At 37.6% G+C, this 27,613-nt stretch overlaps 3 protein-coding genes and 1 long non-coding RNA gene across 4 annotated transcripts; all 4 read right to left on the minus strand.

Moving 5' to 3' along the window:
* Positions 1 to 40: 40 nt before the first annotated feature.
* LOC149106133 (uncharacterized) lies at positions 41 to 7,616 on the minus strand. The gene is made up of 5 exons (XM_089298135.1): positions 7,484 to 7,616; positions 5,632 to 5,808; positions 4,535 to 4,638; positions 2,837 to 2,977; positions 41 to 2,041 (listed from the first exon to the last, which is right to left on the minus strand). Exons 2-5 carry the CDS (start codon positions 5,792 to 5,794, stop codon positions 1,772 to 1,774), a joined length of 678 nt encoding a protein of 225 aa, XP_089154261.1. The 5' UTR covers positions 5,795 to 5,808; positions 7,484 to 7,616; the 3' UTR covers positions 41 to 1,771.
* Positions 7,617 to 11,340: 3,724 nt separating this feature from the next.
* On the minus strand, positions 11,341 to 12,965 carry LOC149106134 (uncharacterized). Its single transcript, XM_089298689.1, has 4 exons — positions 12,734 to 12,965; positions 12,563 to 12,637; positions 12,209 to 12,367; positions 11,341 to 11,840 (listed from the first exon to the last, which is right to left on the minus strand). The coding sequence occupies exons 1-4, from the start codon at positions 12,799 to 12,801 to the stop codon at positions 11,399 to 11,401; spliced, it is 744 nt and encodes a 247-aa protein (XP_089154815.1). The 5' UTR covers positions 12,802 to 12,965; the 3' UTR covers positions 11,341 to 11,398.
* A 4,965-nt stretch (positions 12,966 to 17,930) lies between these two features.
* On the minus strand, positions 17,931 to 19,359 carry LOC110050832 (uncharacterized). Its single transcript, XM_020756806.2, has 2 exons — positions 18,973 to 19,359; positions 17,931 to 18,588 (listed from the first exon to the last, which is right to left on the minus strand). Exons 1-2 carry the CDS (start codon positions 19,182 to 19,184, stop codon positions 18,147 to 18,149), a joined length of 654 nt encoding a protein of 217 aa, XP_020612465.2. The 5' UTR covers positions 19,185 to 19,359; the 3' UTR covers positions 17,931 to 18,146.
* A 2,683-nt stretch (positions 19,360 to 22,042) lies between these two features.
* On the minus strand, positions 22,043 to 24,709 carry LOC110050696 (uncharacterized). The gene is made up of 3 exons (XR_016209659.1): positions 24,192 to 24,709; positions 22,950 to 23,048; positions 22,043 to 22,539 (listed from the first exon to the last, which is right to left on the minus strand). It is a non-coding gene; the product is annotated as an uncharacterized LOC110050696 (long non-coding RNA).
* Between the last annotated feature and the right edge of the window lie 2,904 nt (positions 24,710 to 27,613).

Here is a 27,613-nt window from a genome sequence, read left to right on the forward strand (position 1 = left end):
TGTTAACACGTGGCAAGAGATAAATATGAAATAGACCAACAAAGATGAAAATCCTTTAATTCTGTAACAATATATCAGGGTCACAGTTAATAGCTCATTATAAATGCAGACACTGACACTATTGACACATTTACAGAATGATATTTAATAAATGTTAACTTCCTTATTTTCGAAGACTTCTTGTAGTAAAAGTCAGTAATGTTGAAATTATCAAAGTTTTGTTGACCTGTATAGTTTTCTGGTACCAATGCTTTGTACAGAGCTGTACAGTGTACTGTAGCTTCATACAGATATTAAAGCTCAGATCCAGAAATGCTGGGTAGTGCAATGTGACATCATTAAAAAAAAAACATTATTAACTATACCTCAAAATAACAAACATTTTGGTTCTTCTTCTGCGAATTTGTTATATCAAGGTTTTCAATGTAACAAACCCTCAATATAACCAACCATTAGTTCCCCAGTCCCTTGGCACTTCGTTAAATCGAGGCTCCACTGTACCCAGTGGTTGAAACATCCTTGAAATAAAGGCAATAATAATTATTTATAATGATGTAGCGATAGTTTTACAAAGAAATGTGTTTCATAAATTTGACACCCTATTAAATAAGGTGGATATAAACAATATACACTTTTATTTATTGTATTAAAGAAAACTATTTAATAAGTAAAGAATATTATATTTTGATATTTTGTACTATGACTTTTATTTGACAAATAAAGAAGCCTAAGCCATGTATTACATTGTGATAAAACAAGCCGGGCATTTGAGAACACAAGGGAAATGTAGAAAACACGAGCCGCAGGCAAGTGTTTTCTACATTTCTTGTGTGTTCTCAAATGTCTGGAGTGTTTTATCACAGTGTAATACACGGCTTAGGCTTCTTTATTTGCTTTATCATATAGAGGTAATGTGGCAAAAAACAATAAAACACACTTTTTCTATGTTTTAAACTCTGATAAAACATGGGTTTTTGACCAATCAGAGTGTGCACAGGGTCCTATCTATTATTATAATATCTTGTAGTGAACTCTTGTTGGTCATTTGTTTCTACACTGACATATTCCCGGACGAAACATCAGTTTTAATAATAATCTTCAGCTGGTAAAATAAATTGTAAATTCAAAAATGCCCTGTAAAATTGTATCTACTAAAGTCCTAAATAGTTATTGCTTCAACTCTATAGAGATACTGAAATAGCAGAAACTAGCACTGTGGGCACAATGATCGCAAGGGCAAAAAATAAATTATGTTTTGATAATTGCAACAAATTGAGTGATTTTTCCTTTCTTCTCCCCTTGGTGTTTTGTAAAGGAATACATATACATTACAAGTTTCTCTCAAACATAATTAATTGCTGTCAAACACTTGCAAAAAATACTCAAGAGCAACATTTTCCAGCAGTTTGTTGTCTCGTACTGTACATGATTTATAACACACTACTCACACCAGCAGATAATAATAACAAAAAAATTTGAAGCAGTTATTTCAGATATGTTGGCTTCTTACATGCAGATATAACTTGATTAACAATTTATGATAACTTATTATCATGAAAAGAAACTTTTTTCATTGGTAGGCCATCAGTCTTTTTTCTCTTATTCCATATCTGATATGCAGTAGTTTTTTCACAGTTTTTATTTGTATCACCACAGCCACCTTTCAGAGAAAGCAATCAGGTTTTGGGTCTCTGAGACATCTACAATAACCAGCAACAACCCATCCATGTAGTTTGACAATATTTCCTTTTCAAGTCTAATAATTTCTCTTTCATTTATCAGACACTCTACTCTTTTCTGCAATGTCATCAACCAGTAAAGATTCTCGCTTGTCCCACAAGTCTTGAAGTAATGGAGCAAGTTTATTGACAAGAACCATCTCTTCGATTTCATTGCGGCTGAATCCTTCATACTTTTTATCTTCTCCTTGATGTTTAACAAGTCTCCAGATATCATCGGCTTTTTCTTGTTCTGATTTGGTTAAGTTTACTTTTCCAACACCAAGTGTAGCCCTTTCCACAGAGTATACACTGACATAACGCTGGAAAAAATGTTATTAAGTGACAATAATTACAGTATAATCCCACTTGGACACAATCAGTAATTATTTAGGGGGACATGTGGGTAACCTTTTTAGACATAGTATTGGTAAGCATGGGAATACGACATTGTAGCTCTGTGAGCTGGCAAGATGAACCATATCCTGTGTTGTGATTGGCTACTCAGGCAGTTAAAATGGGGATCAGGATTACCCAATGTGTCCTGCAAGAAAAAGATGTTCTTTTTGCCATATACTGTCAGTAATAAGTCCTTTATTGACCAATCTTGTTCAGCAAAGAGGACTGGATATTGCCTCTGTCATTCTTTCATAATTCTTTAATTTCTTGTAGATTTATAGATTTTGACTGCATCTAGGTTTATAAACATGCAAAAAACGATTTTGTCAAAAAGCCAGCCATCTGGACCTCAAGCGTGGTCAGAATTCCATATTTACTGTTGCATAATTTCACCAAAAAAAATAATGTCAATAGCTTAATCACTAGATTTGCACTTCATTTTGCTAACCAAGAAAGCTGTTTGGTTTTCAAGACAAAGGAAAAACAAGTAAGCATTCACAATTCTGTTGAACAAAATCAATTTTAATTAATGATTTTCATCCACCATCAAATTTGTTCCAATTTTTTTCATCTTAATTTAATGTCTCTGGAATTCACAGAAACTGAATGATTGCCTATACATTTTAACAACATAATTTCTAGATAGTATTGATTTCATAATCTCTATAAATTTTTTACACTTCGTATTAAAAAATAACTAAAATGTAAAAGGTTCATACCGTTTCTCCAAAGCCTGAACTAGAGGTTCCCAGGCCAAAGCTTTGTGCAATTTCATGGACTTGTTTTCGCTGTGGTTTTTCAAGATTTGTAGGAAACCGTAGTACAGCATATTGATCCTTCCAACCTATTCCCCGAAACCACTAAAAAAAAGAAGTTGTCAACCCTGAAAACCCTGAACATGATCACAATCTAATTTCTTCTCTAGCAGTTCAACAGAAAGGCAGGTCGAAAGAACACATAGAATGATCACTTGGAGGTTAAAAATATCATCTTTTGGTGATTAAAACATTTAAATCTGTCAATTGACTATTATAATATAATGTCATAAATGTTCTGATTCTAAAGCCTGGTTTTAGTGACCTTTTCCTACAGTACAGTTCCAAGATGGAGCTGGGCCTTTGCTTTCTGGGGGACTGTGGGACAATCCACCGTGGGAAAAAAGATGGCGGCTGTACATTTTACCACAATGCCTCGCGAACCTAACACAGCCCAAAAGGCACAAAGAAAGCCTTATAATTGCAATATTTGTCCCTGTACAAAGGATATTAAGTAGCCTAGGGGTGAAGATTTTATAACATTTCTGCATGTTTTTATGAACATTGTTAAGGTTTTCGTGTGCTAAGAACTATGGGTAAATGTATCAGTCGCCATCTTTTTTCCTACGGAGGATTGCTACTTCATGATATGCTAACAACAGTGAAATTTTTTGTTCCCATTGGGGGTTGCTACTTTCAAGGGCAGGTGCATATACATGGGGGATCATTCCTTTGGGAATTGTAACTACATATTTGTGCACTCTGGCAAGGGGAATTTGCATGTCGACAACCAGGATTGAAAGGGTCCAAAAGGAGTTTTATATTTCCCTAAAAAATAAGTAACCTTGGCTAACAAACAAACAAACAAACAAACAAGGAAATTAAGTATTGTAAATTAAATATTATTAAACAAGTAAATTAAATATACTAATAAAATTCAATTAACTGCAGTGCTATTATCATTTTGGCCTTGAGGAATGCAAAGTTTTGAGAAAGGTCATCTTACAAATGAGGAAAAGCGTCAAAAGTTATTCTAGGTTATGGTGGCTTTATGATTGCTTGACTGAACCACAAGGTGTTTCAGCGTGGTGGAAGGAAACAGCACGAACATGTGTATCTATGCTTTCTTCTTCCTTCTTGCTGAATCACCGTGAACCTCAGTCAAGCAATGTCAAACTCTTACTGCCCATAATACCAATCCGCATTGTTGGGTATGCTTTTATACTTTTGTGGGGCAACCTTGTCGAAACAGCTGTATGCTGCATTGTCATTGACAATGTGCCAAATTGACTTGTTAGTACTGAAAAAAGGGTTTTACCTAGCCTATATATTGAGTGCACAAATTCACCCACTGCAAAAGAGACATCAGAGATTCAATCAAAAAAATCTTATCCAATCAAATGACATAGCTCCACAGAGATTTGACCATGCAGTGGGACTTGATTAGTTGTTAGTTAGAATACATATGAGAAGTGAGCAACAACAGATCAGAGAGACAGTAGATAGACCTCTGCAGAGCTGTCTCATCAATCTGGCATTTTCAGGGCAAATATTTGAGATCGCTCTCCCTCATAATAAATTGAGCACATGAAAAGACGTTCTTTTTTACTAGGCTAAATTACATTGATAGGATTTTACACAAACTCTTGTTTTTCAACTTACCAGCATAAGTTGCCTCAGATTTTTATAGGTAAACTGAAATTCAAACTGTTGAATGCTTGAGTCACTATTCTCCTTATCAGTTACTTCTGTGAATGGAAGACTGCCTGGAAACCAATTGCAATGTTATCAGGGTAACAAAAATATTACAATTAATATTGTTACTATTACTATTACTATTACTATTACTATTACTATTACTATTACTATTACTATTACTATTACTATTACTATTACTATTACTATTACTATTACTATTACTATTACTATTACTATTACTATTACTATTACTATTACTATTACTATTACTATTACTATTACTATTACTATTACTATTACTATTACTATTACTATTACTATTACTAGTACTATTACTAGTACTATTACTAGTACTAGTACTAGTACTAGTAGTAGTACTATTATTATTATCACAACTATAACAAAATTTTCAATCTTGATTAGTTCTCCTTGCACCTATTTGACACATAATCGGCGGGCAATCACGTGGTTTCCAATTACAGGTATCCATTTGAACTTTCCATAACTGGATACCTGTAATTGGATACCCACTTGGTAAATAATTGGACAGGTTTGGCTTTGGTTTTATGATACTCAACTGAAAACTGCTCTATTATTAACATTATTATTATTATTATTATTATTATTATTATCATTATTATTGTTATTATAATTATTGCTGTTGTTGTTGTTATTACCAATATTGTTATTGTTGTCATTGTCATTGTCATTGTCATTGTCATTGTCATTGTCATTGTCACTGTCACTGTCATTGTTAACAAGCTGTTTCTTTATAGGGCAGATTTGATTGAAATATCTCCATCAAAGTCTTTAAAGTGGCTAGGTCTATTGTTTTCCAGTGATTTTTGTTACATGATAATTATTGACTATCAACTGATGTTAAAATCAAGGCCCTAAACAATGATTAGGTCAAGTTACAAGAAGAAAGATGCAACTTACAGAAAATGTATAGAGTGTCAGGGTGACAAGTTAAAATGACACCACCTGATGGTCTTTCGATAACCACTAAAAAAATTAAATTGAGTTTCTGTAATTTATTTGTATGCACACTTTACACTTACTATAACGGTTTTCTGATCTCAATTCTACTGTAAAAACATCACCCCCTAGATCTTGGACTAAATCGTCTAGAGATCTTTGCGAATCTTCTGAGATTTTTCTGGGTCCACCTGTTGTTTCCTTCGGTCTGGCTCCTGGATGAATATAGCGTTTACTGGCAGCCATAGTTTTCTTAGGCCCTGTGTATTATGGACAATAGTAAACTTGGGTGAAAAGAGATTAGAACCTGGGGAACACAAAGGACACACTCCGACTGGCCCAAGCCCAGACCCAGACCCTGTCCATATGAAAGAACAGGTGTGTTCGTCGCACCTTTCAAGGGTTAAAAAAGAAGGTTTGGTACTTCTTAGGGCGTTCAGCATCAAAAGCTCCATAGCAAGAGCTTTTGCAAATGTTTTAGGGTATTGAGCCAAAAAACAGTCAGTGTCAGTAAATCTGTTGTTACCTCTTAGGGGTGAAAAAAATTCCAAGCCACACTCACAAAACAGGATCTTGATCCCTTTTAGAGGTCTATTCAAAATTTCCAACAAGCAACCCTGTCCTTTTTACATAGGAGTCCTCCCCCCAGGAGATTGTTATCCTGGTCCGTGTCTGGATTTTCAAAAAGACCTGATCATATCAGTAGACATCCAAAAATATCCAGGTTAGAACGTTACAAAGATTTCCACAGACATTGAATATGTTTGATCACTTTGTAGTCCCAGACCCAGGCTATGTTGCTCCAAACAGAAATAATGTTGTAATGTTGTCCCTTGAATTTGGGGAAACGTATCATCATTCACATTGACCTCTGCTCTGTTGCATTGGTTTGTCTCATTAACATAGAGTTTGTTTGAGACCAGGGAGGGGGATACTCTACAAAGTTTTGTACAGTACCCTTTTTTAGACCACTCTGACAGAAAAGGTACCCCTTTCAAATACCTTTAAAAGAAAAAAAGTACCCTTTTTATGTACCTACTTAAGAACACTGCATCCCTTTTCTAAATCCCTGGAATGAAGTCAATGAACAAAACAACGCGAGAACATCAAGCATTACTAGTTCAGTTCCTCTTTACATTATACCTAAATGACAGATTTCCCTACACTTCCATGTACCTTAACTTGTAATATCCCTACCCTTTTATACACCTGAAGCCTGAAAACACACCCCTTTTGGGCAGAGCCTCCCTGTATAGGCCGGTATAGGGAGTAGCCCCCCCCCCCCCCCCCCACCCCCAGACCTTTGAGAGAGGTTGTCCAACAGAGGTGTGAAAGCATACAAATTATGCCTAAAAGTATAACAGTAGCATAGTCCTAATGAACTATTGCTGGATCGAAGTTCACAGTTTTCCAATTAAAGGGAAGGAAAGACCACAATTGATTGCTATGAACTGCGATCAATCAACGTTAGCTGCAACGTATCACTTTACCCATAATATCCTTCCCGGGCATCTTTTCGTACCGACATGTTCGCTCAGTTATGCCTCTGTTAGAAAACCTTCCTCAAAATAGCCACTTTCTTCGGGAAAGGGCATCAGTAAAGGGGATCTCAAAATGGTTTTAGATGGGCGTCAGAAATTGGCCCGTGGACGTGAGATGGAAGCTTTTACCCGCAGACGTGAGACTCACGCCCAACGAAGGCGTGAGAGTTGGCAGGCATACCAGATTTCCTTCACTGTTCTGTTTACATGTATTCTGCTAGTTCTCGTGTATTGGCGGTGTGTGGATCCACGTGGGTGCGACACAGGTAGTATTCGATTTCTCATTCTGCGCCTTGACAAAAATAATCATGGCTGTTTGCCACAGTTCGCGTGTATTTTCATGTGCTCTCGCTATTACAGTATACAAGACCTTGCTGACAAAATAAGCACTTACCTCGTCAACCAGTCAGTCTTGAAACGGTGATTTGAAAGCAAAGTGTAATTAGGAGGAAGTCCAGCTTCTCGGAGCTAGAAATGGATGAAAGGCCAAACCAAACAGGCGTTCCACTGATTCATATGTTCGGTGGGAATGGTACCTAGTATCCATTTGAAACATGGCGGAAAGAGGCATGCTTCGATGTCATCTCCGAATCTCTATATACGTAATCAGCATTCTTTTTGGGTAAGAAATGTTTAGTTAATTAATTTGTAAATAGAATGTACCAGTTAAGATGTAAGGCACTTAACTGTTTTGCAGAAAAACCTACGAGTAGCTACTTCGTAATCACCTGGATAATTTTCCCGGGGGGAATTTCCATGATTCGAATTTCTCTCTGTAAGCTTGAAGCTTACTAGTCGCTATTCTTGTTCCCAAAAGGGTAAAACGTACACGAAATGTTTTGCCTGTATGAAGTTGTATTTTAAGGCGGTCAGTGGTTAAATCGGTCAGTGTGGAGCAGGACTGTTGTGAAAACTAGAATGATGTTTTCTTTTACGATTCAAGACGTTCTCCTGTATAGTTGTGAAGGTGCTTCGTTGAATAGCACTTGATGCTTCGCAGATGAACCCTGCGAAATTCTGCCAATGCCGGGTGAAGAGTGATTTGGCGGTCAGGTTTGTTTAGATTGATGAAATCTGTGATTGCCAAGGACATGTCCTGAAACTGCTCGAAAGTCGAATGTCAGGAAGTCTTTTCTATCCTTTGAAAACTTTCAGCCAAATTTCATAGCCTTCTGTGTACTTTCTGGTACAGCATCTTGTATTCTCAGGAGGTCTGATTCAGAAACACTGGCGAGATGCGATTTTATGCTAGACAAGATTTTATGTTTTTGTTTTCATCACACATTATTCACCTGGTAGGGGGTGAATAATGCTCATTAAATAAATAAATTAAATAAATAAATAAATAAATAAATAAATAGGAATTTGCAGTGGTACATCCCACGGAGAGGCTCTTCATCCACTGTTTCCGGATAAAATTGTATGTGTTGGTTTTTGTGGAGGTAGGAAAACCAGAACACAGAGAAAAACCCTTGGAGCAAGGCAAGAACCAAAAACAAACTCGACCCACTTATTGTGTCGTGTTCAGGATTCAAACCCGGCCACATTGGTGGGAGGCGAGCACTCTCACTACAGCACCATCCCCACTCCTTTGTTTACCAAAGATAGCAAACCAATCAAATTGCTTAAAGCACCAAGATCATCGAGTGTGTATATACTAAATTGTGTTATTTCCATTATCAAGTGCTGACCGTAAACAGGGTTATTAAGGCTAATCGCAATGAAAGTCTACACTCCTGTTAGCCTGAATATCACTCTGATTAGCCTATTAAATATCACTCAGTGTTCTGGTTCTCTAAAGCCTGTGTACGGTTAGCTCTCAATGATGGTAATGGTAACAAGATTCAGTTAAAATTGTATACGGTGGTCAAAGGGAACGATGTTCACACTTTACTTGAAGATGTACAGTCTCTTGAAGAAATTGATAACAAAGTAAGAGTGGTAAACAGTAATATTCTCATTTTAAGCAAAGTTCCTTCCAGAAATGAAGTGATTTGTCATAATATTAAAAGATCAGCAAAGAGAAAAATGTTAATAGTGAGCAGATCAAGAGATCATCACATAACAGCAACCTGGCGTCATGTCTGATACTGTCTTTAGAAACTGCTGAAGAAAGTTTGTTTGCCCAATCACAACTTTGTTGTCATGTTGTTTTCATAGACATTAACATTACACTACCCTGAGTTCAACTTTTGAAATTTATCCACGCTGGGCAAATGCTGTCTTTAAAGGAACTCAATGGAATGATTTAACCTCTTGGTGCCGTTTCTGCTGTCATCTATTCCAGGTCAAGGTACATGTAAAAGAAAGCATTCTCCTTGCTGAAACTATAATAATTTGAAGAACTGAAGCAGGAAGACTCAGATATGGTTAGTCTACGTCAAAATCTTTTTTGATCTACTTGACCATGAAGGTAATATTAGTAAGAAGAGTCCTAGTTCGCATATGTCAAATTATCAACACTGTGTATTTTTTTAATGAATAGAAAATTAGAGCAAACAAAATTGGTTTGAGGTTTAAGTAGACTGTCTGTGCCCAGAGTGCGATTTCTGTTACTGTGTACCTCCCCTGAACTTTCAACTGTTATTCTTTGCACTTTTAAATTTTATCCATGCCATTCATCACTGTCTTTGAAGCAATTCGATGATATCTGTGAATAATGATTTTCTATTTCTTGTCATTGCTTCCAGGTCATAGTAGAGGTTCTCCCTGCTGAGAATAAACTCAATGAATTGAAGCAGGGGAACTCAGATTTAGTAAGTACACCATTACCTGGTTTTTACTAATGTACTGAGTTTACATCACCAAAGACGCTGTATGCTTTTAAGGGTCAAATATTAGACTCTTACAATTGTTTTTCCGCTATCCATTGTTTTGAGGCACAAAAACTAGTAACAATTATCAGAGTTTTTAATGCGCTGACATTGCAAAGTTGTTTTAATCATTAATAATATTTTTATAAAAGTATCTGAAACACCCAGGTGACCAAGGTGTCAGTGAATTCAGAAGTTGGAATGTTGCACCTTATACTAGGGTGTAATAGAGAATTGCAACATTATAGGGGGATATCATTGCTAGTCTCTTTATGGCATTGTCTTTCCCTGATTTAGAAGTGTAATATTTGTGAAGAATTTTGATACATGGTTCTTGTATTCAATTCTCATACAGCCCTTACAGGATGAGGATGAAAATCTCGAGCCTCCTGCAAAACAGGCTAAGAAGTTAATGTATTCCTTCATATTCATTGCTTTGATCTTTTAATTGCTGCTGGTTTGGTTCTTCTTTTGTGAACTAAATATGTATAAAGTTAACGTATGTATTGTACCTTCGACAGGAATTCTGTCAGGACATGACGATTGCTGAAATATGGGTGGCTGTGCTGTTTTTTACCCCCAAAAATTCTATGTGGGTTGCATCATAGACCTGCCCGAAAACAGTAAAATTTCTTGACCAGCACCCAGGAGAGGTTTTTGTGGATCAAAGTGACACTGAGCAAGGGGAACAGAAATATGTATTTAGAAGAAGATTGAGGGTTAAGCTGAAAGGGAAAAAGGAGTTTTCTGTGGAAGACTATGGCAGCATTGAGAAGGATTACAAGGAATTTAAGAAGAAGTACCTTCTTAAAGGTAAGGTGAGTTCTTGGGTAGTAGGGAGTGAGATTAAGTAATCTAAATAAATGAAGGAAATTTTCCTGCATTTTATTTCTTTGTAAGGTTAGATTAATGGGATTGAATTTTTGCAGATCTTTGGAAAACAAAATGAAATTTGCCAAAATTTTTTTTGTTTGAACTCCATATTTTTCAAACCAATAATTTCCATTCCATTAGATTATTGAAGAAATCTGGATTTTACTCTATCTGATGCATCGAATTTACTTTTACATATCAGAACAAAATTTTGATGATATGTAGATTCCGCGGAAGGTTTCTGTGAATGTGCACTGCTTTCTTTTTGCCCTGGGGGCCAAAACAGTTTAAACTTCTGAAGAATACTACAGGAGTTACAATTTATATCTCTCATGTGGATTCTGTCTTCTGATTGAGCAAATATACGCCAAGGCAGTCATTGAACTGTATAATATCTTTATTAAATTACATTGTTATCACGGAATGTGCAAGTAGATTCCATCTCAAAGTTTTATTTAAAATAGTTCAATTTAATCCATAATTAACCGGAATGTCTCATATCAGATGCAGGTCAAGGAAACATCTCAGTGATTTCTGACACTCAAACAAACACCAATATAGGTTACATTGAAAATAGTTCACTTATTTTTTGTACAAAACATCACGCATAGCAACGCTTCCTTTTAAAGGAAGGTTTCCGTGATTGCGGTACTTTCTTCCCAATTCTCTGTCTCTGGGATGGCGTCATCAACAATAGTTTGTGTGGTTGTGGTAATTTCTTCCCAATTCTTTGTCTGTGGGATGAATTCATCGAGGAACATTTCCCTGATTGCAGCGCTTTCTTCCCAATTTTCTGTCTCTGTGATGACCTCATCGCAGCTTAATTCTCGAGAAGCCTCCCATATTGCGAACTCATCGTCATCAAAGTCCAGGATGGGAAACAGGGGCGGCTGGGGCACCGCCTTTTTCATGTCATTCTGTGACCGCACTCTACGCAGATTTTCCTGCCATTTTTTGGCTTTTTCCTTTCGATTCCCGCACTGCAGATCATTCCAAAAGAAATTTGCCTTCCTTTCCATGGCTTGCAGTTTTTCTTCTAGCGCCATTTTACGAATGCCGCATTCACTGTAAAGAGAAACAACGTGTTTTAATTTAATGCAGTTTATCTATGTACCTGGAGTGAATAATATTGAAATGAGTTGAAAGTTACTTAGCGCTAGGCAGTGATGCATTAGTTTGCTCGTGTATGAAAGCTAACGTACTGTACATCTTACTATGATGCGTTTATGAAAATGATTTGTTTAGGAAATTAGGTTTCGCCACAGATTCAAGATAAATTGCGTAGCCTCGCTATCTGCCGCCTTACAAAGGCCAAAAATATCATTCCAGTAAATCTATTCTGCAAGAGTTTGAATAATACTCTGTTGATTTGGTCTATTTAAAATTCTTGCAGTTTTCCAGTCTCTTATTTGCTTTTAATTCTTCATACTCACATGACGTCAGACATTAACATTTGGCGCTTTTCTAAAGCTTGGCCTAGTCTACTCTCAGTGAGTTCTACTTGAGCCATCAGATGACTTCTGGTGTTTCTCGTCATCTCTTGTTTTTCTTCTGCAGCTCTTTGTCGCTGCTTGCATAACTCTACAATGCTCCTGTGTGCAAACGTAGAAACAGTTAGCGTGGCAATTTACAACGTTATTTAGCCTCGCCGTTTCTGTAAAAGTTGTATTCGTGCGTAAATCCTTGCAATCAAGAAAGGACGGGGGAAAAGCGCGATGTGTTTACTTGACAAATGGACGGGAAAAAATGTACAAAATCAGTGAACAAAGTTGAATCACAATTGTTACCTTGTTGTTTGAATATCTTCTTCAATTATTCTGATTGTTTCATGCAAATTGCAGAGTTCATTTTCCATTTTTCTCCTGGAGGAAAAACATACAGTATCTGTTATCCGTGCAAACAACAGCAACAAAGAACTGAAGAAAAATAACTAAACAAGCATCTATAACGATTCTCACCTGGACTTGACTTTTCTTTCAGTGGAACCAAAACAGTTTAAACGTCTTACGAATCGTAAAACACCCATACTCACAAATTTGAGAATAAAATATCAGGAGAAAATATAACGCGCAACGTGCACAGTGTTCTTCAACTGAATGTGTCTACGTACGTTGAGTGACTATTGTGATGTTTTTAACACGACGCGCGCGCTCGTGCTCGCGCAAGTCAAGCTGGTGATTACCATTCCCAGGCATTTATTTTTGACAATCTTCGGTTGAAATATTCCTTGAACTGGATGTCGCAGTTACTTGGTTTTGGAAAAATCTATCTTTCTCTAACATTTCGTCTGGAAACCTGTTTCGATCTGGTGTAGGACAAGAGTTAATCGGCTTTTTATGAAAGATCACCAACCACTTTTCACGGAGGAACCTCTCTCCCTGCAATGGCATATTCCTTACTCATTTTTAAAGGGTGCAACCCCCGCGTCCAGGAATTGGTTGGGTACCTTTACAGGAGATTTTTAAGAGGACCTCAATGGGGTTAACAGTCAACCGTCAGATAGCCAAAAAATTTACTGTCAACCGTCAAATTTGCAAATGTTTTACCGTCAATTGTCAAATGAGCAAGCGAATATTAGCTGTCAAATGTCTCAGATATCCTTAGTTAAGAACTAAACGATTGACTTAAGTGGAGCACAAATTATAGCACTAAGGATTGTTCAAATATAGGCAAAATTGTATCCTTTTCATAATGATTACAGCCAAATTTGCGCTTTATTTCTGTGTTAAAACGTCATTCCGAAAACTCAACCGTCAAATGGCCTAAAATGTAACCGTCAATCGTCAAAACGGCTTATTTTTAACCGTCAGTCGTCAAAACGACCCCCCTCCTTATTGAGACCCTCCTTTAATAGTAGTGTTAGTACTTTTTATGTCCGCAAGCAAGTGCGATTATAAAAACCCGCCTGTATTTCTTTTTTGACTTTAAGGCTGTTTCCATTGTATCAATCCTGCTGATATTTATGATGAAAAAATGTGACCAGGAGGCCATGATCACATTGACATTGGAAAAATTTGACAGAGTGGATGGAGGGCGTGGTATGTTGCTGTTGTGAGTAAACCCTTTGTATTCTTTTTCATTTTCTTTAATATTGGGCTTTTAAACTTCCCCCGCCTTTCAATTTTAATACACGGGAATCCTCGTTTTTTCCAAAGGGATGTTGGTGTGTGATCGCGTACATTACTGACCCAGTTGTCACTACACTGTAACAATGAATGTCTATTTCAGATACAGATCAAGGAAACATCTCAGTGATTTCAGACACTCAAACACAAACAACAATTTAAATTACATTTATTTTAACAGTTCACTTTTTTGACTCACAAAACATCACGTATAGCAATGCTTCCGTTTAAAGGAGAGTTCCTCTGTCTCTGTAATGACATTATCACAGCTTAACTCTCTAGAAGCCTCTCATATTGCCAACTCATCAGCACTTGTCAACGCTCACAATATTTCACCTGGCCAAAATACTGAAAATTTAGCATCCCTCCTCTACAGTGTTTACTTTAGTCGATTGTGCTGACACACGCGCTCGTGCTCGCGCGAGTTCACGCGGCTCTTTTGCAGATAAAGACAGCCTTCTTGTTGCTTAGTATTGGACTCTCGATGAATTTTGCATCATTTGTGAAAGGGTAAATCGAACGATTTTACCGCTGCACTGTTACTTAAAAAAGCCATGTATCGCTTTGCTGTGGGATTAATAACATCAGGTAAATTAAGAGAGCCGTTACCACATCTATCGTGAATATGCCCTGTTCTGTGAAGGAAACGGGGCTTTCTTTTACTCAGAAGTAGTGTAAAAGGAATTAAACAGAAATTAACCACAAAGCAATATCAGTTCTGTTCCGTTCCTCTGTCGGAAAAAAAACTGTAACTTTTCTTTATTTTTGACAATCTTCTGTTCAAAATTCCTTGAACGTGGATGTTGCAGTTACTTGGTTTTGGAAAAATGGTCCGAAAAATCTATCTTTCTCCAACCTTTTCGCCTGGAAACCTGTTTCGATCTGGCGCAGAACAAGAGTTTATCGGGTTTCAATGAAATATTACCAATCCTCTTTTCAATTATGAACCCCCCCTCTCATATGCAACGAATACTCCCCCGCCCCCCCCCCCCCCCCCCCCACTTTTAAAGGGTGAATTCCTTCCCCTCAATCCCTCCGCGCAGCGAGGGATTGTCAGGTTGGATATTTACATAAGGTTAAATAAAGTGTTAGTATATTCTTATATATCCGCTCGCAAGTGCGATTATAGAAACATACATTTCTTCTTGTTTTTTTTGTCTTTAAGGCTGTGTCCATTGTATCAATCGTGCTGATATTTATGATGAAAAAGTTTGACCAGGAGGCCATGATCACAAAGACATTGGAAACAACGTACAGAGTGGATGGAGGGCGTGGTATTTTGCTGCTGTAAGTAAACCCTTGGTATCATTTTTTCATTTTCTTTATTGTTGGGCTTTAAATTTCTCCTTTCAATGTTATTACACGACAATCTTCGTCCTTTCCAGAGTAATTTTATATTCGCTTGGTGTGCGATTGCATACTGAACCAGTTGTCATTACAGTGTAACAATGATGGTTTTTGCGCATTGCTGCACCCGAATTCACAATTAGTCATTCCAAAACCCTGTCAAGTCACTGTCCTGATATGGCTACGATATCATGGTCACTTTCAGGTAAAGTAATTTTTCCGTGAGAAAAATTGAAAAGAGGTTTTACAAATATTAAGCTCGAAATTGAAAATTGCGCGTTTGTTTTTGGGTTGTCAAAACTTTCCCGCCAAAACTAATCTCCTCGCGCGCGCACACATAACTGGAACTCGTGACAGATTACCGTAACTAGAAAAATATCTTGAATCTGTGTGTGGTAAATACCTAATCGTACCTTTGTTGGTACTCTTCAGCAGTATATCAGCTCGTTTGGTCTTGCCATAGGTATTTCTGGCTAAAGGGAAAAGGGGAGAACTTCTCTCTTAAATCCCTTACTAAAGATTACAATTCAGTAAGAAAATGCTGAAACATTTTCGGGGAATAGGTAGCTAGCACTTCTGTTTTCAGAAGATATGATGCGGTTAAATCTCTTTTTTCCGCGCACTTTGTCACTCTTCCACTCTTCGTAGTATAACATGCATGTAAACCATTTTTCTGATAATGTGAAATTCAACTGGTCGATACTCCATGCATTCCTTTTAACGTCATTCTTTTACTGGGTTCTGGTATTCTTTTTATTGGCGAAAATGTAAGTTTTGTGCTACACAGCCTTTTTTAGTGTGGTCACATGTCATACCAAACGGACTGTCATTCGATAAAGTTTTTGAAAAAGTTCTGAACTTTTTTGCAGAACTATAGTTCACACAGTGAACAAAAAAACAAAATCAGTCACGTGGATATTTTATTAACGTTGTTTCTTCCAGCAAACTTGAACTTTTCAATTAGGCAAGCTCTGTCACATTTAAACCCGATCAAAGTATTCATTCAATGTTGATATACATCCCTGGGTATGAATTATAAGTCTGCTGGAGAAATTTCTGGTTAACCAAGCACGGTTTCTTTTTTAGTTTGCTTATAACCTTTGCTTGCTGTCTAAATGTTGGAAAGGGTTTTAAACATTAAACAAGTGTGTCCAGCAAAAAAAATGAGGAAAAAAACGGGTTCCGTGCTGTAATTGAACCTGTGGCCGTCTGGATTGAGGAGCGACAATGATCTCCACTACACCACGCAGTACATACCAGAAATATCGTTGCAAATAGTTAATCAAATAATATAGCTACAGCTATGATTCGTCAGCGGTTTTCAAAGACAACCATTAACCAATCTTAGTATATACCACACAAGTGAATAGTGCTTTTCGCGCGCTCTGATTGGTTAACTCGGAGGTGATTAGCAAGTACTATTCACCTCCGAGCAGTCGGCGCGAGAGATTTTAAAATTTCCGACCACTTGTCACACATAGAATAACGTTTTGGTCCGCTAATTATTCAGCTTGTGTGGTATATTCTAAAACAATTATTCACCTCAGTGTCGGTGATTAATATCCATCACTGTTCACCTCCAGTTCGGTGAATAATTGTTAAGTAGTTTCTTTTGTTGATTGTGAAATGCATTGAAAAAAAAGTAAGAATATCCTTATCATAAATACACAATATCCTCCATTTGGCGCGAAAATTTGCGCGGAGATTTGTCCGCGGACATTATCTGTTCCGAGAAGCAAACAGTTTTCCGAGAGCGTAGCATCCGTTAGTAGCTCAGAGGAAAGAAAAGTTCCGTAGCAGGATTCAAACCGTCGACCTCAATCCACCAACTTCAGATTACCTGGCTGAAACCTTACCACTTTGCCAACGTGTAACTGATGAATTATGAGAAAACACATCTATGAATTCATCACAGTCAGCTGTAAACCGCTGTGTAGTTCAAAAATTCAGGATTGCATTGAAAATACTAAATTACAGCAAAATTTTGTGCTACAGTCGGACCTCCCGTAAGCGACCACCTAACATGTCAAGCCTAGGTGGTCGCTTACGAGAGTTTAGACCATATTAGGTCAAAATTTTGCCACACCTTGTTGTATATATGGTAACTGCAGAGACTTACTGCATGCGCCAATGCCCATCTAAACCCATATGCATGTAATAACTTTTAGTAGCCACAAAAATATTTAAGCTTTCCAAAGTTATTTATTCAGAGTATCATGGTTCGCTTCTGATAAACTACCTAATAAGGCGAACGGAACAAGTCTCGCGATAGTTACAAATTGAATCTTTAATGTTACAACACCTTATTAAGCAAATTCTGCTCCATTGTCTGTCAATTGGTCGCTTATGATAGGTCAAAAACAAAAGAAAGTTTCAAACTTTTAGCTCTAAAAGTGGTCGCGGTCGTTTACGAGAGGTGGTCGCTTACAAGAGGTTTTAAATATAGTGAATTGACTTGGAAATTGTTGGTATTTTGAAAAACTGGTCGGTAAGGTGGTCGCAACCGGAGGTTGGACTGCATGTAGATTCTGCAGAAGGTTTCTGTGAATGTAGACTTCTTTTTTTTTACCCTGGGGGTATTTTATAGGTCTTGCAAGTTAAAACCACTCATGTGGCCTCTATATTCTTGATTGAGCAAATATACTGACGCCAAGGTAGTCAGTGAACTGTATAATATCTTTATCAAATTACATTGCTATAGATATCCATGTACAATCCTTGTCAAAGGTTTATTACAAAAAGTTCACTTTATTCCTTGAAACAGGAATGTCCCATTTCAGATACAGGTCGAGGAACATCTCAGTGATGTCAGTGTCACTTAAACAATAACTTAATTACATTTAAAACAGTTCACTTTTTTGTCTCACAAAAAAGCACATATAGCAACTCACGCTTCCTTTTAAAGGAAAATTTCCGCGATTGCAGAACTCTCTTCCCAGTTCTCTGTCTCTGAAATGTCGTTATCAACAATAGTTTTTGTGATTGGAACATTTTCTTCCCAATTCTCTGTCTCTGGAATTAAGTCATCGAGGAACATTTCCCTAATTGCAGCGCTTTCTTCCCAATTTTCTGTCTCTGGGATGACCTCATCACAACTTAATTCTCGAGAAGCCTCCCATATTGCGAACTCATCGTCATCAAAGTCCAGGATGGGAAACAGGGGCGGCTGAGGCACCGCCTTGCTCATGTCGTTCTGTGAGCGGACTCTACGCAGATTTTCCCGCCATTTTTTGGCTTTTTCCTTTGGATCACCGCATTGCAGATCATTCCAAAAGAAATTTGCCTTCATTTCCATGGCTTGCAGTTTTTCTTCTAGTGCCATTTTACGAATGCCGCATTCACTGTAAAGAGAATCGACGTGTTTTTAATTTAAGGGAGTTTATCTTTGTGCCCTGGAGTGAATAATATTGAAATGAGTTGAAAGTTACTTAGCACTAGGCAGTGGTGCGTTAGTTTGCTCGTGTATATGAGGTAACTTACTGTACACCTTACTATGATATGATTACGAAATTGAGTTTTTAAGAAATTGAAGTTTAAGACATAGGTTTCCCCACAGATACAAGACAAATTGCATAGTTTCGCTATCTGTCTACTGACAAAAGGCCAAAAATATCCTTCCAGTAAATCTATTCTGTACGAGTTTAAGTAATACGCTGTTGATCTGCCCCATTTAAAATTCTTGCAGTTTTCCAGTCTCTTATTTGCTTTTAGTTCTTTATACTCACATGATGTCTGACATCAACATTTGGCGCTTTTCTAAAGCTTGCCCCAGTCTACTCTCAGTGATTTTTACTTGAGCCGTCAGATGACTTCTGGTGTTTCTCGTCATCTCTTGTTTTTCTTCTGCAGTTCTTTGTCGCTGCTTGCATAACTCTACAGTGCTCCTGTGTGCAAACATGGAAACAGTTAGTATACCAATTACAAAGTTATTTAGCATTAGCGCTATTGTAAGACTTGATTTCTTGAGCAAAACTTGCCAATGTAGTGTAGATTATGAGAACCTTGGTTGTTTGAAAGTTGAATTTTCATTATAAGCTAGAGAAGACGGGAGGAAAGTGCGATGTCTTTTCTTGCAAATTTACAGAACAAAATGCGCATGTCCAGTGAACAAAGTTGAGTCACAACTCTTGCCTTGTAGTTTGAATATCTTCTTCAATTATTCTGAGTGTTTCATGCAAATTGCAGAGTTCATTTTCCATTTTTCTCCTGGAGGAAAAACAAACAGTATTTGTTATCCGTAAAAACAGAAGCATATCACCTATTCTAGATGATATGCTTCTGGTAAGAACAACAGGAACAAAGAACTGAAGAAAAGCTAACCCAACAAGCATCTATAACGATTCTCACCTGGACTTAACTTTTCTTTGAGTGGAGCCAAAACAGTTTAAACGTCTGAAGAATTGTAAAACACCCATACTCCCAAATTTGAGAATAAAATATCAGACGAAAATTTAACGCGCAACTTGCACAGTGTTTTTCAACTGAATGTGTCTACGTACGTTGAGTGACTATTGTGATGTTTTTAACACGACACGCGCGCGCTCGTGCTCGCGCAAGTCGGCGTGTCTGCCTCTCAAACTTGGTCTCATAGGTCACGTGTGCGCCGTCCTTTATTTTGAACTATTGTTCCTCAATATTAAGTTTTATTGGTGTTTCCTAAATGTTCCTTATAATGTGAAGTATATATGAAATAATTCATATTTGAACTGCGGTTGTAAATGAAAGTGAAGAATGATCATCGCAGTAAATTTTCCAATTTAAGCAATTGGAAAGAAGAAGCCTGAAAAAAATCAGGGCTTCAACGGGATTCGAACCTGTGACCTTCGCGATACCGGTGCGATGCTCTACCAACTGAGCTATGAAGCCACACATTGGGAGGGAGGTCAATTAATTGAGTTCATATCTTCCCGTGAGGAGTGAAATGATGTGAAGTATGTACGAAATAATTCATATTTGAGCTGCGGTTGTAAATGAAAGTGAAGAATGATCATCGCAGTAAATTTTCCAATTTAAGCAATTGGAAAGAACAAGCCTGAAAAAAAAAAAATCAGGGCTTCAACGGGATTCGAACCCGTGACCTCCGCGATACCGGTGCGATGCTCTACCAATTGCTTAAATTGGAATCCAATTGCTGAGAAATTGTTTTCATTTGTTTCAGGTATTCAGTCAAGATAAGCGGTAAGGCCTGGACGAGCTGTTGATGATGTCATTTTGGATTGATCATACACCACGTATGTCTTAAAGTAATTTGCCGAGACAGGTTAGATATCTCTTACTTCTGAGAAATATTTTTTTCTTACCGTACTTTGTAGCAAAACCTAAATTTTTAGAGGAGTTGAAAACGTGAACTTTAAAAATAATATTTTGCTACTGTAAAGGGACGGCAAATGTTTACAAGAACAAAACAGAAATGAGGATGGACAGGACTGGGAAAGATTTAGACCGATAACATTTCAAATCTGTAGATTCCTTATTTCACATGTTTCTGATGTAACTCCTTATCAGTACTAAGAGACCTATCACATTTTTCGTTATATATTTTTTTAAATACTCAGTTTGTTTCATTCTTTGGAAAAATGGGATTTTGCCTGTGCTTTTTCCCGTAACATGTATAATAGTGATGATAAGCTAAGGAAGAAATTATCGTTTGTTTACGTAAGGGAAGGTATTCCTTACATTGGCGATCTGAAATGTAACTTGTCTACACGGATTGAAAACTAGGACTTTTATTTTGGCCTGGTTAAAACATTGATATTTTTCCTGCTCAAGTTTCATTGGCTCTGTGTAAAAGAAAAAAAATACAATTTTCATTTCCTTAATCGAGTGGACAAGAGCTCTGAATTTTTCTTTCCTTAAAATAGTTGGTTTACAAGCCGAGACGGAAGTTTACCGATTTTTTAACAACAGACGTGACTGTTAATGATACAGAAAACCTGCGAAATTCAAAGTCATTCAAATTGTTTATTTCAATAACATCAACAATACATATGATAATACATATACATATCAGTTTAATTTACATGTTTTCGGCTCGGTTCGCGGCTCGGTTGCAGGGTTCTATCACGTTCATTTAGCTCATAGTCTAGTTCTACAACTACAGGTGAAGGCGATGGAGTGTTGTTTACAACAAACGGCAGGATAAAGCTTTACTGGATTTTGTTAATATTGCCGTTACACAACAAGGTCGCCGCTATCAGAGGAAAATAACAAAACGTTCGTAAAGTAAGGTTTTATTTTAATCATATCTTAAGAATATGGCTGCGGACATATGACGAAGAGTGTCGGAATTGGTTTTATTTAACTCTGATAACGAGTGCACTGTTGTTTATTGTACGCGAAAGAAATGTACACATTTTTATTGTATTCTCTTTGTAATAATATTACTAAATAAATTACTTTTATCACTCTACAAACTTATGTCAGTTTACTGAAAGTTATCCTTACAAGACTCTTTTGCAGATGCCTGACAAATGACGAGTCACAGAAAAGATAAAATTGGAAGGGCGGTAAAAACTGATGTTGAAAACCGCCACCTCCCCGCCACCACCACTAACTAGCATTTTTTATACTTCATAGCAAGAGTTTAGAGCTCCCATCCGTGTGGTACAGTGGCCTCTAATACGCATGCGTACTAGGTGAGTGCCTTATCTGTAAGACGTCGAGCATACTTTGTGTGGTACCTGTAAGTAACTGATAACTTCGTGTTGTGTAACCCGAAATTTGAACTTCGGTTTTAAACTTCGGGTTACACAACACGAAGTTACCAGTTACTTACAGTTACCCCACAGAGTATACTCGACTTCTTACAACTAAGACGCTCGCCTAGTACGCATGCGTATTAGAGGCTACAATACCACAAGGATGAGAACTCTTAAACCTTGTTATAAAGTATAAAAGAAATGCTAGTTAGTGGTGGTGGTGGGGTGGTGGCGGTGTTCCACATCAACTTTTGTCTTCCTTCAAAGATTGAAATTTTTTCTTTAAACACTTCTTAAAACTGGTCATTTTTAAGGCATCTGAAAGAGAGAGCGCGCTAGTGAACTTATATGCAAGAAACGTTTCCCGCCAAAAGACTTAGAAAAATTTGACTCAAGAGTATGATACGAAACGCGCATGCGTAAGTGCAAAGTTGTACCACAAGGATGGCGTCTCGAAACTCTTGCTATAAAGTATAAAAGAAATGCTAGTTAGTCGTGGCTAGCGGGGAGGTGGTGTTTTTCCATATAATGTTTTGCTTTCCGTCCAAGACTTTTATCTTTGGCCTTTCTCCTTATTGGTCATCTCTATGGCGTCTGCAAAAGAATAGAACACACAAGTATTTCCCGCTGGAAAAGATATAGTTCTCTATTGAAGATTTCACAATAAAAATATTCTAGTAATCAACTTTATGTCCAAATTCACCATGAAAGGCTTCGACCAGTTAAAATCTGTTTTATCCTGTACCTTAACGTCGGTTAATCCTTGTCGAGTTTTATTGACGTGAATACTTGTCAATATTTACTGATTTACATAAAACTGATAATAAAACAGCAAGTAGTTGCTTATTGACCCTTGCTTTTTAACTCAAACTTAATATTTTTTGTCAGCGATTTTAAATTTGATGTAAGCTTGAATCAACTAAATATTTTGGTATTAACGAGGTCAAATTAAGCATAACTCAAATATTCAAATGCAGAGTAAACAAGTTAACAATACGACTTACCTCAAACTCACAGACAAATAACGAAGGAACTTTCCCGATAGCGAGCAAAAGGTTCCCAAAGCCATTTTCTCAAACTTGGAAACTGTTCGCTGTTGATACCTAAACGAAACAAAAAGAATAAAAATATTTTACTCTTATCCGAATAATAAAATAAAAATAGAAGGAGAAAGAATGAACGCAAATACGATGCAAATTGCGCCGTTCGCTGCTCGCGGTAAACACATCTATTACATGTTCTTTTGCACAAAATGCGGCTTCACTGATTGCAATAAACTAACTTTAAAAATACCAAAGCGCAAACAACCAACGACACTGTCCTCTTCTCTATGACCGTTAATGATAAAATTCGTTTATCATAAAATTTGGACAGGTGTAAAAATAACAAATCTATAATTACTTGGATGTTCTATGGCCTACATACGCGTTTGGGTCTGGATAAGTAAGATCTTTTTCAATGAATGGTCTCGAGATGAAATGTCACCAAAAAAACATTCGCTACAAAAGTAACATAGTGTACACTGCTTACGTTCCACCAGCTGACCATAATGCGCGTTCAAAATTGGTATGTATTGCTACTCAATTTGTCTACGCATTCTGTGTCAAAGCCGGGTGGCGCAGTGGTTTGGTGCGCGCTTCACACAGTGCAAAGCGTCGGGAATCCTGCTCCTAACGCACATAAGAACTTTTTTTCTTACAAACAGCAATAAATTGACTGAGCCTTCCGTGCCTTAGATATTTGTAATAGATTTTAGTGTATCCTAAACGCTTATATTGAAGGAATAGGGCAAATAATTTATCTGCCAATATATACCTTTTGGCCAACCAAAGACGTATACCTCCTATATCATCTATGGACTGGAAATGACGCCGACATGGCTTCAACCGGCGCCACGAACTTTTTTAAGGGTTCGAGAGTAGCTCGCGGCGATGTTCTTTTTGTACGACATTGTTTTCTCTAAAACATGTGGCTGACGGTTTCATTAAGGGCCGGGCACCGGGCAAGTTGACCGGCCACGAGTATGATTTTTACCCGCCTGGTTTGACCACTTAGAGCAAATAAAGAAGTTCAGTTTTTCCCCGCCTGTGAAAACCACTTGCCCTTCTGCTGAAAACGTTGATGAAACCCCTGGCGTTTCATTATGACAAAAATTCGTTTTATCCAAGTTCACTAATGACAGTAGACATGATGATGATCTCAATGATCAAAAACGTTTAGTGGATATAGCTTAAACAGCTTTTTACCTGGAATGTTTTTACTCCAGAGACAGCTGTCTTTTTTCTTAGCTTTTCAAACGTTCCCAGACATCCTAGCGCCGAAAGCTGGTGTCCAGTCTCCCTGACGTTAATTTCTGTGCGGTCAAGTTCTTTGCCTTTGCTCCTGTTTCGCGAAAACACTGTGGGGAAAAAAACGCATTTCTTTTCTGTTAAATGGACAGAAGCAGTAAAGGAAGCAATGTATGAAGGGGAAAAAGAAGTAATCGACCGTTTATGAACAATTATTGGATTAGGTTTTTGTGATATCCAGAATAATCAAGGTCGAGGCAGGGGTTATCAGCCGAAGCTGAAGGCTGAGGCTGATAACCCTTACCGAGACCTTGATTATTCTGGATATCACAAAAACTGAATCTAATAATTGTTGTATTACATACATTGAACGAAAAAAAAAACTGTCATGTTTTTGCTTCTTCACTGTCGGCAAGCAACACAAAGCGCACGAACTTGACATGTATGATTACCCTCAGAAATCATGCATCTCGGTCATACATGACATGAATACCCGTGACCTTGAGTGTCATTGACCTGACTATTGTTTAATCTGCAGCTACATGACGTCACAGGCGCTGATTTCGAAAATTCACTACACGCTTTCGGGCAATCAGAAAAGAGATAGTTCAATATATAATAAAGAGAGTAATCTGTAAGCAAAGTTAAAACTGGTATCAGACCCTTAAGTGAAAGAGCGAAATGCGCAGAAAGGGTAAGCAAGCCGGCTATAGATAAATTGGGATAGATAAGTATTCTTTGGAGATAAAACGCTTTACCTCAGTATTTGGTTGTAGTTTGTTTTGCATTTGCCTTGTTGATTTTTTGTTTGTTTTTTTTTTTTTGGAGCCGAGGGTGATAAAGACCAGTCTTTTACGAAAAGGATAGTGGCTTGTCTGCACAGGTGCACTTTATCTCCTTTCCCAGTCCCTCTGCATGTTTCTGCATCAACCTTTAACGTAACTAGCGTTCAAAAGCTTCTATAACATAGCGCGAGCGCTAGTCCTATATATATTGAGCCATCATGAACAAAATCTCTATGTACGTACGGCTGTGCGTAGATAAGATGACGCGTGCAGTTTCAATTTAGCTGCAAAATTTCCGTCGAGTTTAGTGCAAGTTCCTTTTGTTTGAGTTTCGGCAATGTCAAGATTATTCTGAACAATCCAAACTCTACTTCGAGCCTTTGACTTTTCGGCAAGCTAAGATATTTACTTACACCTGAGTATTTTGACTTTGGTTGTTTGCTTACATTTTCATTATAATTAATTCGAAGAAGCGAATTTTTCGTTGACAATTTTAGAAACCAGGTTAAGCGTTTTCGTTCAACCGTTGCTCAACTTATTGTGGCGTGTAAGGATCCTAATGACCTTTGTTTTCCTTCACGGTGCATTGTCAGAGCTTTGTAGTCAATCACAAATAAAATATGTTTTAGCGCCCAAGTTGTTGTCGCCATATTATAAAAGAATTGGTTCATGCTTTTAGCTGTGCGTATATCGAGTTATGGATGCACGTGGGAAGTTTGGAGAGCACTCAAGAAACCAGAGTTGCTCTCGGCTGTCGCCTCGAGCAACTCTTACGCTTCTTTCGTGCTCTCCAAACTTCCCGCGTGCATCATAACTCGACATACGCACGCTAAACATGAACCAATTCTTTAATAGATCATCCACGTGGGATGTCAGCTATGTTTGATTTATGTTTAGTTCGCTTAAGTATCCCTTTAACAAAAGATGGAAAACTGCGGGAAAAAAACCCGCGGTGAGTTGAAAATAATACACGAGCACAAACAAGGAACGTTAAGTGCTCTCCATAAAGTGAATGCAGACAGTCCCGGAATAAGTTCTTATTCCACAGGTACGTTACTTTACCCATACCCGTAAAAAGCATGCAGACAGTCTAATTCTTCCTAAACAAGTCTTTTTATCTTGAGCCGGCAATTTGGATGTAGGACCAGTCTATGCTTCACAGATTAAGAAACTCAGGAAGAGAATTTGCAGGGTGGAACTAGCTCCCTTGTTGGCCAGTTCTTACACCCAATATCTCTTGTACAAAGCTCAAGATCCATTCAGCACATGCAGACAGTCCAATCGTTCCGATACATTTATTTTTTTATCTTCTGCCGGCAATTTGGATGTAGGACCAGTCTATGCTTCACAGATCAAAAAACATAGGACCGAAGAGATTTTTAGTGGTAGATTCGACTCCCTTGGAAGGTCAGTTGTTACGTATATATACTCTGTAGAGCCCATGCGGACAATCCAGGTTTTCCTAAACAAGTTTGTGTCGTGATCGATTTTGTCAGACCAGTCTGTGCTTTACAGAGCACTGAGATAATCCAGGAGCTGATAGAATCGCTTTTTTTTAAGACGTTCGTGCTAATTGTTTCTGCGCATCCTTACTGCGCACGCAAATTCACACGCTACGTCATACATGACAACGCGCGCTAAGTAATAAAATGAAGAATGATGAGGTAGATGGCCATTGCTATAACTTTACCAGGATTTAACGATCTTGCTGTTAAACGAAAAAATGAAGAAAATCTATCGACTGGAAGTTTGAATTTTTTTGCAAAATGCACCATCGAATTCCGTTTTTTTAGCTCTTCGTTTATCTGTGTGACGGTTTCAAATGTCTCTTGAAGGGTTAAGTCTTGTGAAAACGTTGGCAAAATTTGGAATTATTTACGCAACAGACCCACTTCAACAAAAATATGACTAAGATCGTTTGCTTCCGTTGACTCACCTTCGATATTTTTAACTATTAACCCCTGTAGACCATACTGGATTACGTGCGACATTTTTCAAAATCAGAGTAGTTTTCCACACGCTTTATCTCTGAAACGGAGTCAATGACCCCTCATTTTTTTTTTTTTTCGCATTTCTGACACAAGTAGCCTGCAGAACAGGCGTAATTTTTGGGGGAATTTCAGGCGAACAGAGGCGAAAGCGAGGCGTGCGCGAAGCACGAGTTGCGCGCGAGGGGAAGAGCCTAAAATACGCAAAAAAAAATTACGCCTGTTCTGCAGGCTAGACACAAGCAACTCATTATCTGACTGCCGCAAAAATTTAAAAAAAAAACTATCGACTGGAAAATTTTCGCGTGAACGTCCTTAAATGACGATACGTGAAACAAGTTTATACTTACTGTCCTCGCTATCTGTGTTATTTGCAACTGTCGCGTCAACTGTGCCAACGACGTACAAAGCTGCTGTAGAATATGTCGTCTCGCAGATGTTGTCGAGGGGATGAAAAAGGACCGGAGAAACATTAATATTACTTGTCATTTCCTCATAAATTTCTGTTTTAACAGAAATTTAAAAGCAACAAAGTTATTCACCTATTAAACATTATAAGGGTAATTAAATTAAACACAACATGGTCTTATTGCATTTTTTTTGAGGT

Source organism: Orbicella faveolata, unplaced genomic scaffold (assembly GCF_042242905.1).
Source record: "Orbicella faveolata isolate gen_17 unplaced genomic scaffold, um_ofav_v1 contig_3, whole genome shotgun sequence".
Taxonomy (NCBI): Eukaryota; Metazoa; Cnidaria; class Anthozoa; order Scleractinia; family Merulinidae; genus Orbicella; species Orbicella faveolata.

Coding starts and splice junctions, on each gene's coding strand:
- LOC149106133 (XM_089298135.1), bottom strand. CDS start 5,794: ATGGCTGCCAGTAAACGCTATATTCATCCAGGAGCCAGACCGAAGGAA. Junction 2,978..4,534: donor ATCTGAGGCAACTTATGCTG/GTAAGTTGAAAA, acceptor TCTTTTTTTTAG/TGGTTTCGGGGAATAGGTTG. Junction 2,042..2,836: donor GTTCAGGCTTTGGAGAAACG/GTATGAACCTTT, acceptor CATTTTTTCCAG/CGTTATGTCAGTGTATACTC.
- LOC149106134 (XM_089298689.1), bottom strand. CDS start 12,801: ATGGGTGTTTTACGATTCGTAAGACGTTTAAACTGTTTTGGTTCCACT. Junction 12,368..12,562: donor GAAGATATTCAAACAACAAG/GTAACAATTGTG, acceptor GTTTGCACACAG/GAGCATTGTAGAGTTATGCA. Junction 11,841..12,208: donor ATGTTAATGTCTGACGTCAT/GTGAGTATGAAG, acceptor TTCTCTTTACAG/TGAATGCGGCATTCGTAAAA.
- LOC110050832 (XM_020756806.2), bottom strand. CDS start 19,184: ATGCTAAATAACTTTGTAATTGGTATACTAACTGTTTCCATGTTTGCA. Junction 18,589..18,972: donor ATGTTGATGTCAGACATCAT/GTGAGTATAAAG, acceptor TTCTCTTTACAG/TGAATGCGGCATTCGTAAAA.